Source organism: Tupaia chinensis, unplaced genomic scaffold, assembly GCF_000334495.1.
Source record: "Tupaia chinensis unplaced genomic scaffold, TupChi_1.0 Scaffold141165_1, whole genome shotgun sequence".
NCBI lineage: Eukaryota > Metazoa > Chordata > Mammalia > Scandentia > Tupaiidae > Tupaia > Tupaia belangeri.
In genome coordinates, this window is record NW_006201028.1 from 992,760 (window position 1) to 1,010,817 (window position 18,058).

Genomic DNA, 18,058 nt, shown 5'->3' on the forward strand with positions numbered 1-18,058 from the left:
AGATTTTTTTGCTATAGGGTGCATGCACTGGCCAGAAAGACAGAGAGAGACAGAGAGCGAGAAATCACCCCCCAAGGGGGATAGCCATGCCTCAATCCCTTCTCCTCCATTCTCCTCTCGGGATCTTGGGCACACACACACACACACGCATCCGGCGTGAGTTTAAGCCGCTGGGTCCGGGAATTGAACCGTGGTCTACTACATGGGAGTCCAGCGACATAGCTATTATGCTAACTGCTGGTCCCTGAGAATGTCTTTAAAATTTATTTTATTGAGGTCTGCAGGTGGTGAGGTGGTTAAAGGTGCTAGAGTCCCATATAGCTCACCACGGTTTGAGTCCTGAATCTAGCGGTTTGCTTTCTCACTTTCTTTCTCTCACTCTGTCCCTCTCTGTTCAAATTTAAATAAATAAATAAATAAATAAATAAATAAAGTTAAATAAAATAATTCTAACATTTATTTTATTACTATGATTGCTATTATTAAGTTTTTGCTATAGGGCACATATGCTCACCAGGGAGAGAGAGAGTGAGAAGGAAAGTGAGAAAGCAAGCCACCAGGTACAGGACTTGAATCGTGGTCAGTGTAGGAGTTCAACGCCCTAACCACCACACTACCTGCTGGCCTCATCTGAGCAATTTTCATATATAAGCATCTTTTGCCTAGTTTACAATAGCATGTATATTCTCTGAAAGGACAGAGTTTAACCCTAAGTCTCTATCTAACATACACCAGATGGCACACTAATCTAGGAGGAAATGAGTCACTCTTAGAAGCCCAGAACCTAGAGCCTTCCTGGGGAGGGAGATGGCACTAAAGTCTCCTTTATCTGTCATCTTACAGATTTCTAAAGAAGAATGGAGTCACAGCCATCACTCACTGTAATCCTGAGGTGACAAGATAAAAAGATGGCTTCCCCAAATACAGATTCTTGGTCAAGCATGTTCTAAATTAGTATCCTTGGGAAAAGGAGAGGGAAAAGTTCTTACTTAGGAAATAAGAGCTTCTGAGCTTGATAAGGGGCTCTAGGAAGTGCTAGCTCTGTCAGATTTTGTAGTGCAACACTGGCAGAAGGTTTTGCTCTTCAACGAAATTCTTCATTCTAACCTCTCTCACTAATGAACCTGCCATCTTGCTCAAGCTATATGTGTTGAAAGAACTAAAGATTAGAAGAGGTTTCAAAGTCACCTCATCAGAGTCCTCTTACCTAAAGCATGGGGCTCTCCCACTTTGTTCTTGCTGAATACCATTTTGCCTGGTTATTCTTAATCTTGCAAAGGAGCCTAATCATCCATGGACAGATCAAACAAATGGGGGAGGCCAGCAGGTGGTGTGGTGGTTAAGGCACTGGACTTCCACATGGCAGACCACAGTTTGAGTCTCAGACCTGACAGTTTCTTTCTGTCTCTCTCTGGTGAGCACACATGGCCTATGGCAAATAAGATAATCATAATAATAATAAATAAAAATAAATGAGGAAAGTTCTGAAATAATTCCCTTTGAAGTCATCCTTCTTTTGTATTTCCTCTTTTTCTACTGGATCTTTCCTCCCTATGCTATAAAACATAAAGTTTCTAGAAATTTGAGGGAAAAACTCCTTCATAAAATCTCAGATCCTCTACTCTACATCCTCCTCTAACCACATACTTATCTGAAATAGTCTTAAAAAAGCTGAAGCCACTGTGTCTATTTCCTTCAATTCTGATCCCGCAACACCAATCAGGATCTCCTAGTTTCCAAATCGGGAAGACAGCCTTAATTTTAATGGATTTCTCTAGTGCATTTGCCCTTGCTGACTATTCCTTTATTAATTCTTTTCTTTAGTAACTAAAAAGTTCAAACGTGTGTTTAATGTAAAATACTTGACTATTACTGTAGTATATAAAATTAAAAGTGAAAGCTTTGCCAACCTTTTGATTCTTTTTATTTTTTTGAGAAGTTTTTGCTATAGGGCGCGTGTGCTCACCAGACAGACAGAGACAGAGAGATAGAAAGCAAGAAATCACACTCCAGGGGGGATGGCCATGCCACAATCCCTTCTCCCCCATTCTCCTCTCGGGATCTTGGGCATGCACGCACGCGCACCCGGCATGAGTTTAAGCCACTGGGTCTGGGACTCAAACTGCGGTCGACCACATGGGAGTTCAGCGACATAGCCATTACGCTAACTGCTGGTCCCCAACCTTTGGATTCTTTCTCAGTCCTGCTGCCTACAAATAATACCACTAAATTTAAAAATGTATCCTTCTAAAAATGATACATTTAAATTATAAAATAGGATATTATAACACTGCTCTGAAATCGTCTATTTTTATATAATATGTGAAAGATATTTTTCTATGTTAATACACATGATTCTTTTTTTTTGGAGTGGGCGAGTGCACTCGCCAGACAGACAGAGACAGAGACAAAAAGCGAGAAATCACCCCCCAGGGGGGATGGTCACGCCACAATCCCTTCTCCTCCATTCTCCTCTCGGGATCTTGGGCTTGCACGCACAAGCACCCGACGTGTGAGTCTTAAGCCACCAGGTCCAGGACGCGAACTGCAGTCAACTACGTGGGAGTCCAGCAACAAAGCCATTACGCTAACTGCTGGTTCCCGATTCTTGTCATTTATAAGTAAAAGATATTTAGAGTATACTTCAGGAATTGAAGATTCACAGCCAAGGAGCCCATCTGAACCTCAGATATTTTTCTTTGATCATTTTATTATGCCTATACATTTTAAGTGACAATGTAGTTGTATATTTATCTCTCCACCCAAACATAATTTCACTAAAATGACAGTAAAGCAGTAGAAAGACCTACATCTCCAAGAACAAATAAAAGGAAGCAATTAAAAAATAGAGAGAGGGAGAGAGATGCCAACAAAATTCTGGACTTTGAAGAGCCAACAGAAAAACAGTAACTGACCCAGACTAGAAAAAGCTAAGTGCTTCACCCTATTTTATTTAGTTCACAGAACTCTGGCATGGCAGAGACTGTCAGCTGCTCATTAAAATCCTTGTTCACTGCTTCTTCCTGGGAAGATACCTAGATTATGTTTTCTAGTCTCCCTTGTAGTCAGGCTTGGCCAAAGGACTGAGTTCTGCAGAATGATATGTGAGTTGTAGTGACATGTACCACTTCTAGGCCTGGCCCATATAAACTTCCTGTGCACACTCCTTCATATTCCTTTCGTCTTCTGACAGGCTGGAGAGGAGGTGGCCCCTGTGGGAACCTTCTCAGAGGCCACATGTTGAAGACAGAAGAGTCACTGTGAGTCTGGGTTCCCTAAATGAATACATGGAAGAGGGCTGTCTTGCTGACTTTTCCACTAGTGCTTTTACTTACGAGGTATATTTCAGCTATTACATATATTGATGTCTAGTTAATAAGCAGTTTTCCTACTCCAACTAAAACACTAGGAAGTCTAAAGAGCCAGGGGTGTTGGAGCCTTTAGAGTCAAAGGATGTGAACAGGGTTGGAAACAGACTAAAATGTACACAAGACTACCACTTGACCCAAACAATTTGGAAAAAATGCCGAACATTTACTCTTTTGTAAGAATAAATCAGCAGACTGATTAGGTGATAGTCTGCCTAGCTTTCAGCTTTCTAGAACTGCTGGAGGTTAGTGTGGGATTGTCATACTAACCAGAACCAAAGGATGTGAATTTCAAGATGAAAGGCCCACATCTAGCCTAGCATAAAGAAGAAAAAAGATAGACATCAAGACTTCATGTTACTGTAAAAATCTGGAGTATCATTGATGACAAAGATTCCAAAAGATTCCAAAGAGAAAAAGATGATCCAAATACAAAAGATTAGAAATGGATATTCCAGAATGCTTGGAACCAGAAGTATTTTAGATTTTGGATTTTTCATATTTTAAGATATTTGCATATACATAATGAGATATCCTGAGGATGAGACCCAGGTCTAAACATAAAACTAATTTATGTTTCATATATACCTTATACACATCTCCTGAAGGTAACTTCATACAGTATTTTTGAACTGCAGCATTTTGACTATGATCCATTACATGAGGTCAGGTGTGGAAATTTTCTACTTGTAGCATCACATTGGTGCTTGAAAAGTTTCAGATTTGGGAAAATTCTGGATTTTCTGTTGGAATGTTCAATATGTATAGGACTACTCAATAGTAGTAATGCAAGCCAAAAAACAATGAAAAGTACTTTAACAAATATGACAGTATGTAAGTTCTAAACCCAGCCAAACTATCAATCAAGACTCAAGAAAGTTACTTCTTGTGCATCTTCAAAAAATTACTGAAAGATATTTTCCACCAAAATGAGAGAAACAAATCAGCAAAAAGAAAAGCATGGGATCGAGAAATAAATACATAATAGATGAGAGAGGAGATTCCTTTTTTTTTTTTTTTTTTGAGAGGTTTTTGCCATAGGGCGTGTGCACTCGTCAGACAGAGAGATAGGAAGCGAGAAATCACCCCCGAGGGGGGATAGCTACGCCACAATCCCTTCTCCTCCATTCTCCGAGAGAGGAGATTCTGAGACTGGAGCTAAAGGAAAGTTTGTCTATTAGGACTTAAGAACCAAACAGTCCAAGATGAAATGAGAGAATAGGGGACTCCAGGAAGAAAATCTCTTAAGAAAAAAAAAAAAAAAAAAAGGAACTCACTAAATAATCTATGATTTTAAAGTACTTGGAAGAGATTTAAATTTTCCATAGAAAATAACTAAAGAAAAAATTATTCATTTTGAGAAAAATATTTGCATGAGAAAAGACACACAATCATAGTACATTTTAGTCAGCTATGAATAATATAGACAGAGTCATAATAATGTAAGCGGTAAATGTTGATTTGACTCCAAATCGTTATTTAACAGAATATTAATATAATAGGGGAAGGGATATGATGGAAAAGTATAGCAAATTAAATCTTTATTCAATGTAATAGAAAATGCTATATAATGGTAAAATTAATAAATCAAGAAACAGCAATATCACCATTTATAGTTTAAAATTAAAAATTGTATACATAGATTATTCAGTAAAATACAAAGTTAAAATAAAAATTTGATCCATATAGCAGGAAAGAGTTCAGTCGTATGAAAAAAAACAACTTAATGGTGGCTTAAATGGAGGTTCAGTTTTCTCACATAACAAGTCTGGAGACAGGCAGCTGCTGACATTAATTCAGGAGCTTAACAACTTCAGGGTTACTGTCGATGTAATTCTCTTGGACATGCCCTTATGGTCATCAGATGGCTATGCCAGCTCTAAGCATTACGTGTACACTCAAGAAAAATGAGGGAGGAGAAAGGGACTACGCTAGCATAGTCATTTATTGCTTTTACCATAAAAATAATAGCTTTCCCAGAAATTCCCTCAGCAGTTTTCTTACCTACATCTTCTTGGTCGAACTCACATGGTCACTCCTCACTGCAAGAGATGTTAGGTGGGGCCAGCAGGTGGTGTGGTAGTTACAGGCACTGGACTCCCACATGGCTGACCATAGTTCAAGTCCTGAACCTGGAGACTTGCTTTCTCTCACTTTCCTTCTCTCTCTCTGGTGAGCACATGTGTCCTATCATAAATTTTAAAAAGAACAATAAATAAAATACTAATTTTTTAAAAAAGAGACATTAAGAGAGAATTTAGCTTTTCTAATCTCCATAAGGGAGTCAGGCAGATAGAAAATGCCTGGGAGTGGATGATGATTTAGCCAACTAACAGTATCTGCCAGCTCATGCGAAAAACTAAAGTGTGTGTGTGCCCACACACAATGGAACTTAGGCAGTTACAATGCCATACTGCCCTCAAACCAGCTAGTTACCTATTTTCTTACGTCTGGCTTACTTTCTGCATTTAAAAATAGCACACCCTCTACAGATACTTGAATTTGTGGTACAAACATACCTCGATTTAAATATTTAACTACTAATGCACACATAAATTATTCCTACATATTTGCCATTAGAAACAATTCTGCAATAAACTCAACATCGCATTTTTCTTGAAACACTCACCCACTGGCTTCAAAATCAGCTGTTTATTATTATCTGATTCTTTCCTTGATTCCTTTTTCTCTGTTCATTTCCTTTTATTTATTTATTATTATTATTATTTAAATGTTGCTATTGGGCACATAAACTCACCAGAGAGAGAGAGAGAGCAAAAGAGGAAAAGTGAGAAAGCAAGTCACCAGGTCTGGGACTTGAACCTCAATTGGCCATGTGCGAGTCGTACGCCTCTACCACCACACCATCTTCAGGTCCCACCTCTCTTCATTTCTAAAATGTTAGTGTTCCTTATTGACCTATCTTTGATTCTTTTCTAACTCTCCATATCTTCCCAGGGCAATTTTAACTGCTCTCATTACATAAATTGCTACCTTTATGATGAGGACTCTTTCATTCTAAATTTTACTTCTGGCATCTTTCTAGATCCAAAGATCCAATTGCCTTTTCAAATGTCTCTACTCAAACTTAACTTGTTCTACTGATCTTTTCATTAAAACTTGTACTTTCCATCTTATTCCCTGTCTTGGTGAGTGAAATTTTGCCTTCTTAGCACTTCATGTTTTCCTGTTTCTACTGTTACATCCAACAAATTGCCTAAAACATTACTTTCATGGTCCTCTTCCCAGATGAAGAGGAGTGGTTCTCTTGCCAGCTGTATCAAACAAAAATCCTCAATTTAGCATTCAAGATCTCCCCCTAACTACCACTAATCCTTCTATCCAATCTTGTCTTTTTAATTATTCTTCCATGAAGGCATTCTACTTTTGGTAAATTACCACTTGTCACATATTACCTTGAGTAAATCACTAACCCCTTTGGGCATTATTTTTCTCCAAGTTTCACTGTTTCATCAGTATTATAAAGGGGTTTGAGTTCCAAAGTCTTGTTCAGTTTTAACATTTCAGGTTATTTCCTTTTCACTAACCTTGCTGTTCTACATTATTCTGCTGCTAACTAAAACTGTTTTTTTGGTTTGTTTGTTTTTCATTAGAGGGTGCACACGCTTGCCAGAGAGAGATATACAGAGGGAAAGTGAGAAATCAACCCTCAGAGGGCATGGACAAACCACAATTCCTTCTCCACCATTCCCCTCTCAGGACTTGGACATACATTTACATGCACCCGGCATGATTCTCAAGCTACCCAGGTCTGGGACTCGAACCACAGAATTGGCTATGTGGGATCCAGCTGCCTTAACCTCTACACCAACTGCCTGTCTGAAACTGGGTGATTTTTATTTTATTTTTTTTTGGGGGGGGGGAAGAGGTTTGTGCTATAGGGCACGTGCACTCGCCAGAAAGACAGAGAGACAGAAAGTGAGAAATCGCCCTCCAGAGGGGATGGCTACGCTGCAATTCCTTCTCCTCCATTCTCCTCTTGGGATCTTGGGCACGCACGCACACACACCCGGTGTGAGTTTAAGCCACTGGGTCCGGAACTTGAACTGTGGTCAACTACATAGGAGTCCAGCAACACAGCCATTATGCCAACTGCTGGTCCCAAAACTGGGATTTTTAAGAAGAGAGTTTTATTTAGCTTATGGTTTTGGAGGCCCAAGGTCAAAGGCTACATCTGATGAGGGTTCTCTTGTTGTTGGTAAGATGCTGGAAGACAGGAACGCCCATGTATGTGTCCATGTGTCTCTGCTCTCATCTCATTTCTTCTTTTCATAAACCCACAGTATTCAGGTGGGAGGGTCTCCTCCTATGGTCAGATTAAGCTTTTATCCTCTTAATACTTTCACCATGACCTCTCAATAAATAAATAAATAAAGGGACCAGCAGATGGCTAATGGTTATATCACTCGACTCCCATGTGGCCGACTGTAATTCAAACCCTGGACCTGGTGGCTTGAAACTCATGCTGGGTGCATGTGCATCCAAAATCCTGAAAGGAGAAGGGATTGTGGTGTGGCCATCCCCCCGGGAGGGTGATTTCTCACTTTTTGTCTCTCCAGTGAATGCACATGCCCTATATAAAAAAATCTCTCAAAAATGAATGAATGAATGAATGAATGAATAATGAAAATACCTTCACAATGGCTCACTAAATTTTAATACATGAATTTGGGGGTGGGGAGGATATACTATTCAAACCACAGCAATTGATAAACATACTACTATATATACCCATTCTTAATTCTTTTCTTTTCCTAACCCTCAATCCCAAGTACTACTGTAACTTCCTTTAAAATGTATCTGGAATCAATTCACTTCTCCCCATCTCTACTACCTTCAATCTAATCCAAGTAACCATCACTTCTTATCTGTATTGCAATGGCCTCCTAACTTGTCTTATTTCTTTACTTTACCCTTCTCTAAGCCCTTCTCTGCATAGCAACCAGAGTGAGCCTTGTAAAATATGTCAGATAATACACTTCTTTATTCAAATTCTTCAATGGCTTTGATTATTCTTCAAACAAAATTGGAACTTCTTACCATGGCCTATAAAGAGCTCTGTACCATCTAGTCTCTGCCTCTCTTTCCAATTTCTATATATGTACACCTTTCTCTCACCCCTCCCTCCTATCTCTCCAAGTTCAGGAGAGATAGGAGTTCAAGTTCTTCCAGTCACTGTAGTGCAGTAGTAACACAACTGCCCTGCAAGGTTGGAAGCCATATGGCTGATAACAATGGTGGGTTCAGATCCCTGAGTCAGCTTGAAACACACCACGTATGTGCATGGGCATCCAGGATCCTATGGACTAGGAGGGCTGGGGAAAGAGGACCGTAGGATAATAAGAGCTTATTGAGGCTGTTTCTCTCTCTCTCATACATGCACAGAAGCCCCCACAAACACTATCATAAAAAAACCATGAAAGAGAGAGGGAGATAGCACCCCTAACAGAGTCCAGATACCATGATACACAATTGGCCTTCAGCCAGCCCTGGCCCATGGGCAAGAATACAGCTGGTGTACTCAAGAGGCCTCTGGACTTGGACTAGGAACCTTCCCATGTGTTTTACTGCTTTGCCACCCTTTGGGTCTCCCCTTTTTTAATTCAGCTCAATCTACATTCACTTCCATGTTCAGAAACTCTTTCCGGTTCCAGCATCTTAGCACATACCGCTGTTCCCTCTGCTTGAAATCGTCTTCCTCTAACACTTCAAATATTATAGTTGTCTTGCTCTTATCTTTTTTTTTTTTTTTTTGGAGAGGTTTTTGTGATAGGGCGCGTGTGCTCACCAGACAGAGAGAGACAGAGAGACATAAAGTGAGAAATCACCCCCTAGCGGGGATGGTCACGCCACAAGCCCTTCTCCTCCATTCTCCTCTTGGGATCTTGGGTACGCACACACACGAGCCCGGCGTGAGTTTTAAGCCACCGGGTCCAGGACTCGAACTGCAGTCGGCTACGTGGGAGTCCAGCGACATAGCCATTACGCTAACTACTGGTTCCCTCTTGCTGTTATCTTTCAGGTGGCAGCTCAGATGTCACTTTCTCAGAGATACTGTCCCTGACCAGACTATTTTAACTCTTCAGCTATTGACATATCTCACTATTTCTTTCATAGGAATTATAAATCTGGAATTATTTTGCTTATTTACTTGTTAGCAATTCTCTCCCTACACTAGAACATACATTCCACAAGGGCAAGGATCACGACTCTCTTGATCACTGTTATATTCCCAGCTCTTGACACAGACCTGAATGAGCAAATATCTACTCCTTATTTCTTCAAAAAGCCTTTAAAATTTTATTAATTCCTCTATGAGCAAGAGACATAGAGAAAGAGACAGAGAGACAGTACCCCCAATAGGGTCCTGATGCCACAATCTACCCCCAGCTTCAGCCAGCCCCAGATCATGGGCATGCATGTGTCCACAAACCCAGTACATTCAGGGAAATCTCCAGACATGAACCTGAAACCTTCCCACATAGCTCAGCCTCACAGAATGCCATACTTCACGGCTGTGCCATTGTTTGGCCTCTCACCAAGTTGCTTTTGATTAACCTCAGCTACTTCTTTCTTTCAGAATTCCTCTAATACCTGTATATTAAATAATCTGTACTGTTCTTATTCCTTGAGAATAGTTTGCATTGTCATTCCTTGATTATTGTTGTGTCAACTTGGTTAGGTGGTTTTCATCTATGTTTATTGAAATAATGGCTTTCCAATGCCATCCCAAAGTCCTTCAGAATACACAGTACTAATTGGCTAGATGAATTGCAGGTCTTTGGATGTACTCCTCAAGGCATCTTTCTGACATGGGTTCTACCTTAAGCTAAGCCTCAATGAGGCAGCTACTAATGTAAGCAGTCCCTGGTTCTAGAGTTACTTAGAACAAGCGTCGGCAAATATGTCTCCTATGCTGAATCCAATCTGCTCTCTGCTTTTATAAACAGTTTTATTGGAACACAACAAACCCCACTCATTTACTGTCCATTCCTGCATTTGCATTATAAGAGCAGAGTTAAGAAGCTGAAACAGAAATTGTTCAGTCTTAAAAGCCAGAAATATTTACTGTCTAGCCTTTTATAGAAAATCTGCCAACCCCTGACTTACAGTAGTGTTTAAAAGCACGTGATTTAAAGTCAAACAGAGATGGGGCTGACAGGTGGTATGGTGGTTGAGGCGGCTGGACTCTCACATGGCTGACTGTGGTTCGAGTCCCAGATCTGGCAGCTTGCTTTCTCAATTTCCTTCTCTCTCTCTCTGTCTCTCCATGGTAAACTTCAAAAATAAATAAATAAATAAATAAAATAATTACAATGAATAAAATTAAATAAAAAAATAATTCCTTAAAATTTTTTAAAAATTATTTATTTAATTTAATTTATTAATTTATTTTATTTTAACTTGACCACACAGAGAGAGAGAGAGAGAGAGAGAGAAAGAAAGAGAGAGAAGTAAGTGAGAAAGCAAGCCACCAGGTCCAGAACTCAAACCACAGTCAGTCATGTGGAAGTGTCCAGCGCCTTAACCACCATACCACCTGCTGGTCCCCTTAATTGTTTTTTAATTATTTATTTTTTAAAAATTCTTCTAAAAAAAGCTTAATAGAGGTGAGGTCAAGTTAGTAAATACCTCATACTGCTTTCGTGAGGATTAAGTGAAATGATCTACATAAAGCATTTAACATCACATCAGATATGGAGTAAGCACTCAACAGTTATTAAGTATATGTATGAGTATACATGTATTAAATTCTCACACATGGCCTAAAATCAAAGATAGACGTCATTTATATTTTTTCCCCCTAAATGGGCCTGAAACCATCCTACTCCATATTAGTCCTCTCACATGGTCTGTAAATAGACTCCTAACTCAAGCTCAGTACACCAGTCTGTCCTTGACCTTGAAAATCTAAAAGGGAACTACTCTCTGTGCCTTTTCTCCTTTGTATATTATCTGAATATACAACACGTGACCCATCCTACCCCATGGAAACACAGATGGATTGTTCTTGGGTTTGCAGTTGCTCAAAAAACATATGAAATCTTCCTAAGGCAACTGTCACATTGCCTGAGGCCTTCTGTCTTCTGTTTCTCTGCCTTTGCCTTGTGATTTAACAGACATGTTATTTCAAACAAAACAGCCATGTTCCTAGTTGTTATTTGCTTTGTGGATTGGTGTAAGATGGTGGTGTCTTACCTGTAAATGGAGTCTCCATTTTTGTTAGTAAGGATTCAGATGAGAGTGGAATTAGATCAGATAACCTGTGAAACCCTTCTACTTTGAGGTTCTACAGAGGATGCCCTGGAGGCAGCCTTCTCTCCACAACATCTCAGTCAGCTGGCTCACAGGAAATGGAGAAGCTGGAGTCAGATGTTGATCTCCATCTCCATCACCACATAGGGTCAGAGGAATTACTTCTTCCACTGAACTCCTCTAGCACTTATTGACTGGAGCATCTTGGAAACTACATAGCCGGCCTGGTGGTTATCTTCTTGTGGACCTGTCTATTCAACATCTACAATTAACAGAGATCCTGAACTTGTTCACTAACCAAACTCATGATTTTTATTCTCTATTCCCAACTCCCCCTGTAGTCCTACCATTTCTGTAAATAGCACCTCTGTTCTTTTTAATTGCTAGGTCAAAAACCTTGAGATCATCCTTAACGACTTTCTTTCAGACATTTAATCCAATCCATCATATAAACTTGTCAGTTCTACCTTCAAAATATATCCAGGGAACCAGCAGTTAGCGTAATGGCTATGTCGCTGGATTCCCACGTAGTCGACCGCGGTTCATGTCCCGGACCCGGTGGCTTAAAACTCACGCCGGGCGCATGTGCGTGCGTGCCCAAGATCCCGAGAGGAGAATGGAGGAGAAGGGATTGCTGCGTGACCATCCCCCCTGGGGGGTGATTTCTCGCTTTCTGTCTCTATGTCTCTCTCTGTCTGTCTGACGAAAATCTCTCCAAAAAAAAAAAAAGAAAAAAAAATATATATCCAGAACCTGATCTTCTCTTGTCTCCTTCACACTGATCATTCTGCTCTCAGGCGCCACCACCTCAGCTGGATTACTGTAGTGTATACAATAACCTCCTAGTCAGTCTCTTGCTTCTACTCCTACCCCTCTACAGTCTAATCCACCCGGTAGCCTGAGTAATCTTTTTATAAAATCATGTCATGTCACCCCTTTGTTCAAAATCTTCCATGGGTTTCCCATCTCAGATTAAAACCCAAATGCCTATACAGCAACCTATAAGGCCCTGAGCAGTCTGGCCTCCCACACTATCTCCGCCTTGCCCATTTTACTCTGGCCACACTGGCCCTCTTCAATCATATCAGGCATATTGACGCATCAGGCCTTTATCCTTGCTGTTCCTTCTGCCTAGAACACTCTTCCCCAAGATACTTTACTCCCTCATTTCCTCGGTATCTCCTCAAATGTAATCTTAACAGGCCTTCACAGGCCACCCTGCATAAAATAGCAAGGCTCCACCCGACCCCACCCTAGTCACTGCTTCCCTATTCCTTTTAATCCAGAGCACTGATTATTACCTGATGATATATGCTTCCTTTATTTTCTGCCTCCTCCCACAAAAATGCAAGATCATGAAAGGGACTCTGTTTTGTATTACATTTCCAATGCCTAGATTATTTTGCCTGACATGCATAAGTGCTCAATAAATACCTGTGAATTAAATTAACTAAACTGTCCTGTCCTTCCCCCAACCTAAAGCTCCTTATAGAAACTTTTCTAATCTCATCTTTGTGGTCCTAATATGTAGACTGTGTCCTGAACACAGCAAGTGTTCAAATAATGTTTGCTATAACTAAGATGCGATCGCAGCTCTGGAAACCCTCAGTTTGTGCCAAATCCTGGCATTACAATGATTATTTCATGTTCTTCTCCAAAGGCTCCAAAGTTCTCTAGCCCAATCCTTGGGGCAATATGGATATCTTGTGGCATTATGGATGGCTAACCTATAGGTCATGACCCAGAGCTTCTCTAATTGATAGAGATTCTGATCAAGTATTTACTTCATGATCAGCATGCTTCACTCGGTTCTACCGTCCTTCCCTGGTCATCATTCCTAATTCTTTTTTTTTATACATAAACTTTATTTATTTATTTAGGAGAGGCTTTTGCTATAAGGTGCATGCGCTTGTCAGACAGACAGAGACAGAGAGACAGAAAGCGAGAAATCATCCCCCAGGGGGGATGGCCACGCTGCAGTCCCTTCTCCTCCATTCTCCTCTCAGGATCTTGGGCATGCACACACACGCGCCCAGCGTGAGTTTTAAGCCACTGGGTCAGGAACTTAAACCGTGGTCGACTACATGGGAGTCCAACGACATAGCCATTACGCTAACTGCTGGTCCCCATAATTCCTAATTCTGCTCTAATTATGCTTATATATTTGTCTGTAAGCAGGATCAGTCATAAGTAGAAAAAAAGAATACTCTACTGCCAGACAAAGATAGGGCCTAATACATACAGGTCAGTAATAAAATCAAATAGAAAAGACAGCACATCATTATATGACATGACTTTTTAAAAAAATAGAAAAGTCTTGGGACCAGCAGATGGTATAATGGTTATGTCACTGGACTCCCACTTAGGTGACTGCAGCTCATTCCCAGACCCAAAGGGTTAAAACTCACGCCAGAAGCATGTGCACACATGCCCAAAATCCTGAGAGGAGATTGGAAGAGAAGGGATTGCAGTGTGACTATCCCTCCTGGGGGGTGATTTCTCACTTTCTGTCTCTCTGTCTCTCTCTCTCTCTGGTGAGCATACACACCCTATAGTTAAAAACAAAACAAAACAAAAAATTCCCTTAAAAAAAAAAACAAAACAGAAGTCTTTAAGCCAAAGAGAACTTTGATGAACTTGGTGGCTAAAACAAGAGAAATTAAAATAGGCAGAATTCAGGCCATTCAATGGCCTGGCAGTTAAGGTGGCTGGATCCTACATGGTGACTGTGTGACTTGAGTCCCAGAACTGGTAGCTTACAAAACATGCCAGGCATGTGTGTATGTGTGCCCTCCAAAAAAATTTGAAGAGGAGAATGGAGAAGGGCTTCCAGTATGGCTACCCCCTCCCCCCCAGGGAGTTGCTTTCTCACTTGCCCTCTCTCTCTGGTAGGCACACAGAACCTATAGCTAATAAAAATAATAACCAAATAGGCAAAACTCCAAAAATGGACAGTTTTCCCTAAACTTCATCAAGTTTCTTGTTTTTAATTTTTTTTAAATTCGCAATAAAGCTTATGCACACACACAAATAGGGGGTACCCTCCATAGGGTACAGCCACACTGTGATACTCTTCCTCCAGTCCTCCAGCCTGTTGGATCCTAGGTATTCATGTACATATCAGGTTGACCAGGCCAGGGACTCAAACTATGGTCACATGTGGGTATCTGGCCTTTTTCTTTCTTTTTTTTTTTTTAATAGTCTTTTTATTTCTTTATTTAATTCATAAATTTTAATTATTATTTATACATTTAATTGCTACACATCATTTAGATTGTAAAGAGACTTTACCCAGCATGATATACACCTCAGTCCAGCCTGGTTGAGAACATATGCATGTCCGCATCAACAAATAATAAACTATATCTGTGTCCCACAAGTATCTGGCCTTTTTCAAGCAGCATTATCACTGCTGTACCCTGGAGCCAGTTCCAAGTTTTTGTTATTTTTTTTTTAATAAACCAGATATAATATTACCCATTAACATATCTGCTTTTGTTCTTAATCTAATATAGAATAAACAATACAAGATAAAAAGATAAAAGAGGCAGACACAAGAAATAAGATTAATTTCTACAGCAGACTTTGCAGTAGCCATCCTCTTCCCCATACACACACAAAGGAATAGGGCAAAGGCACTTCCCTGGGGTCAGAGAGCATGAACATCTTTGATGGCCTATGGGGGCTCTCTGCCAATCCAGAGGGCTGCCAGGCCAGTATCAAACAGTGAGCATCACAGAAACAGCATGGTAAGAGGTAGATAACTCAGAAAATACAGCAGTATAATTCAAATACAGGCTGTCAGCATGAGGAAAAACAACCTATCATCTTCACAGTGGTTCAAATCCCAGCATCAATGAAACTATCTCCCCCCACACCAGCCCCCTCTGGTGCCATCTCTTCCCATTCCATTCCCCCAACTTCCGTTGAGATTGTACTATAAATAAGAACCAATCAGTTAATTTTAGCATCCTCCAAGTTTCACCTCCAGTGAGACAAAATGGAGTCAACACTAGTCTGTCCTACTGAATAGAGTGAAAAAGCAAATGTTAAGGATGTACTTCTAAAGTCATTTCTAAGACTATATGAAGGCTGTAACCTCAGTTCCAAGAGAGCTTAAGCATGTAGCCTCACTCTAGCACTTGCAGCTCTCCCAGCCCTAGCTCAGCCTGTTTTGGTTGCTATGGCCTGGACACTTACATGTGAGAACAGTGACAGATGGAAATCAACTCCATGACAAGGGGTACAGAAAGTGGCTCAGGGGCCAGCAGGTGGCATGGCAGTTAAGGCACTAGATCCCACATGTCCAACTGTTTGGTTTGAGCCCTGTAACCAGCAGCTCAAATAACACATTGGGCATATGGCCAAAATCCAGAGAGGAGATTGGAGAAGGGATTACAGCGTGGCCATCCCCTCTGGGGGGTGCTTTCTCACCTCCTCCTTCCTCTCCCATTTTGTCTCTCTCTGGTACCCACATGCACCCTATGGCAAATAATGAGAAAGAGAGAGGAAGGAAGGGAGAGAGGTTCAGGGCGTTAGAGCCAACTGTTCTTTGTCACACCCATGGCAATACTCTGCTTTGGGAGATGCTTCCTCCTTGAAGCCTACCGCCTATGCTCTGTGCTTTCAGCTCCTGGAAGCTCAATGGAGACAGACTGGAATTAGAAAAGCAGTTGGAATTCTTATATGACGTGAATCCTAGACAGAAGGATACAGAAGTGGCTCTGCAGGCCCAGGAGACTCCTTGACAACCCAGTACAACCAAATATCAATAATCCCAAATCCAGCATGAAAATAAGTCCACATTTTAATTCTTCTACTAGTATTTCCCTTCTGAGGCTTCCAGGAACCAGGACTATTCCAGTCAGAGAAGAGATATGAGCTTGGTTTGCTAAAGAAATCTAGGCTACTTTAGAGTAAAAGTAAAAAAGAAAAGGTTACTTCTTTTGTAAGAACATATTTCTATCACTCATCACTCTGGATTAGCATAAATCAGATTGACTATCCTGTAGCTTGTGCAGAAAAAAATAATTTTTTAAAAACAGAGCAAGATAACTACAGTAGACACCCCTGCACATAAGTAATTAAGGGCAGGGAAGGAAATTTTATATTGGTTACCTGTGTGTCATTAGAGCTAGTAAATAAATAAAGGAAGGAAGTGAATACAGAAGCTCTGCCTTCATTGCCATCCTGGGGCCAGAAATGTCCATTTCAGTGAACCAGAGCTGAGAACAACATCCAAATTTAAACTTTCCAGCTCAAAATAAAAAATTCCAGAAAAATTTTGCTGAGCACTTATTTCATTTGCAAAAGATGTTTAATTACTGTTTCATAAATTATTGCCCAGATGAATAACATGACTGTGTAATTCAAGAAAACAATCAACCTATAAAAAAAAAAACTTCATATAAACTACAAGGTTAAACATAAATTTGGCCTAGCACCATTTCAGTCCACTGAGAGATGAGAAGCAGATAAAGTTGTTCTTCCATCTCATTCTACAGAAGAAAATAGCGCCCTTGAACTCAATCACCCAATCCTGGGTTTCTCCTCTTTAATGCCCAGAACAACTGTTAGGAAAAAAAAAAGACAGCACTAGCCCCAGTTCCAACGACACACACTAGCAGGTCAGAGGGCTGGAGCAGCCTGGCTTCCTGCCTCGACCCCCTCCTTGGTTGTAGGGCTGGAGGAGAAGAGACGACAACGAAGAGATGTGTGGGGTTCAAGAAGCCTTCACAATGGACCACTTTTCTCTGTCGTTATTCTGGATGGAAGGTCAAAGGCAGAAAAGACCAAAGGCAAACGGAGAGGTGGTTTCTGGATAGGGGGGAGATGGATTCAGCAAAAGTCACCTGCACAATGATTGTCAAGAAGTCCCCCCACCCCTCCACGTTTTTCCTTCCTTCTCACTCGCCCATTAGGAGTCACCTTGTTGGGGTCATAGGACAGGACAGGCAGCCGTGAGGCAGCAGGAGCTGCCCTCACTACGAAGCTCAAGCCCCAGAAACGGAATTCGGTATTAAGAAAGGGGAAGGAAAGGAGCCCTGAGCAGAAAAGAGCAGGGCAGGGTCCTTCCTTCTGCAGGAGAGGAGAGGGACGAAGGGAGGAAGAAGAGCGGAAGGGGGCGCGAGCGAGAAAGCTACCACGGAATCCGGAGAGCAACCCGATGCAGGGGGATGCCGGCTGGAGGGGAATCGAGAAAGAGTGATCAGACAGCAGCGGGCCGGGCGGTGACTCAGTGAAAGCTACCAGTGGGACCCCGGGGCCCGCTCTGTGCGCAGGAGGGCGCGGCGGGGGCTCACCGTGTCCTTGGACGAGCCCAGCTTCTTGAGGCCGTCCAGGGGCAGGAGATCGGCGGAATCCTTGTGAATGAACTGAACAGCCTGCTTCATCCGTCGCTGCTGTCGCAGCGA

General features: G+C 41.2%; 1 protein-coding gene across 1 annotated transcript in view; it reads right to left on the reverse strand.

Annotated features, from left to right (window-relative positions):
* Nucleotides 1-18,058, reverse strand: part of NRIP3 (nuclear receptor interacting protein 3) — a 33,020-nt gene that overhangs the window by 14,288 nt on the left and 674 nt on the right. Inside the window, exon 2 of the mRNA XM_006162921.3 lies at nt 17,948-18,058. This exon is cut by the window's right edge and continues 15 nt beyond it. Within this exon, the coding sequence (XP_006162983.1) occupies nt 17,948-18,058 (111 nt within the window). The remainder of the gene's footprint in view (nt 1-17,947) is intronic.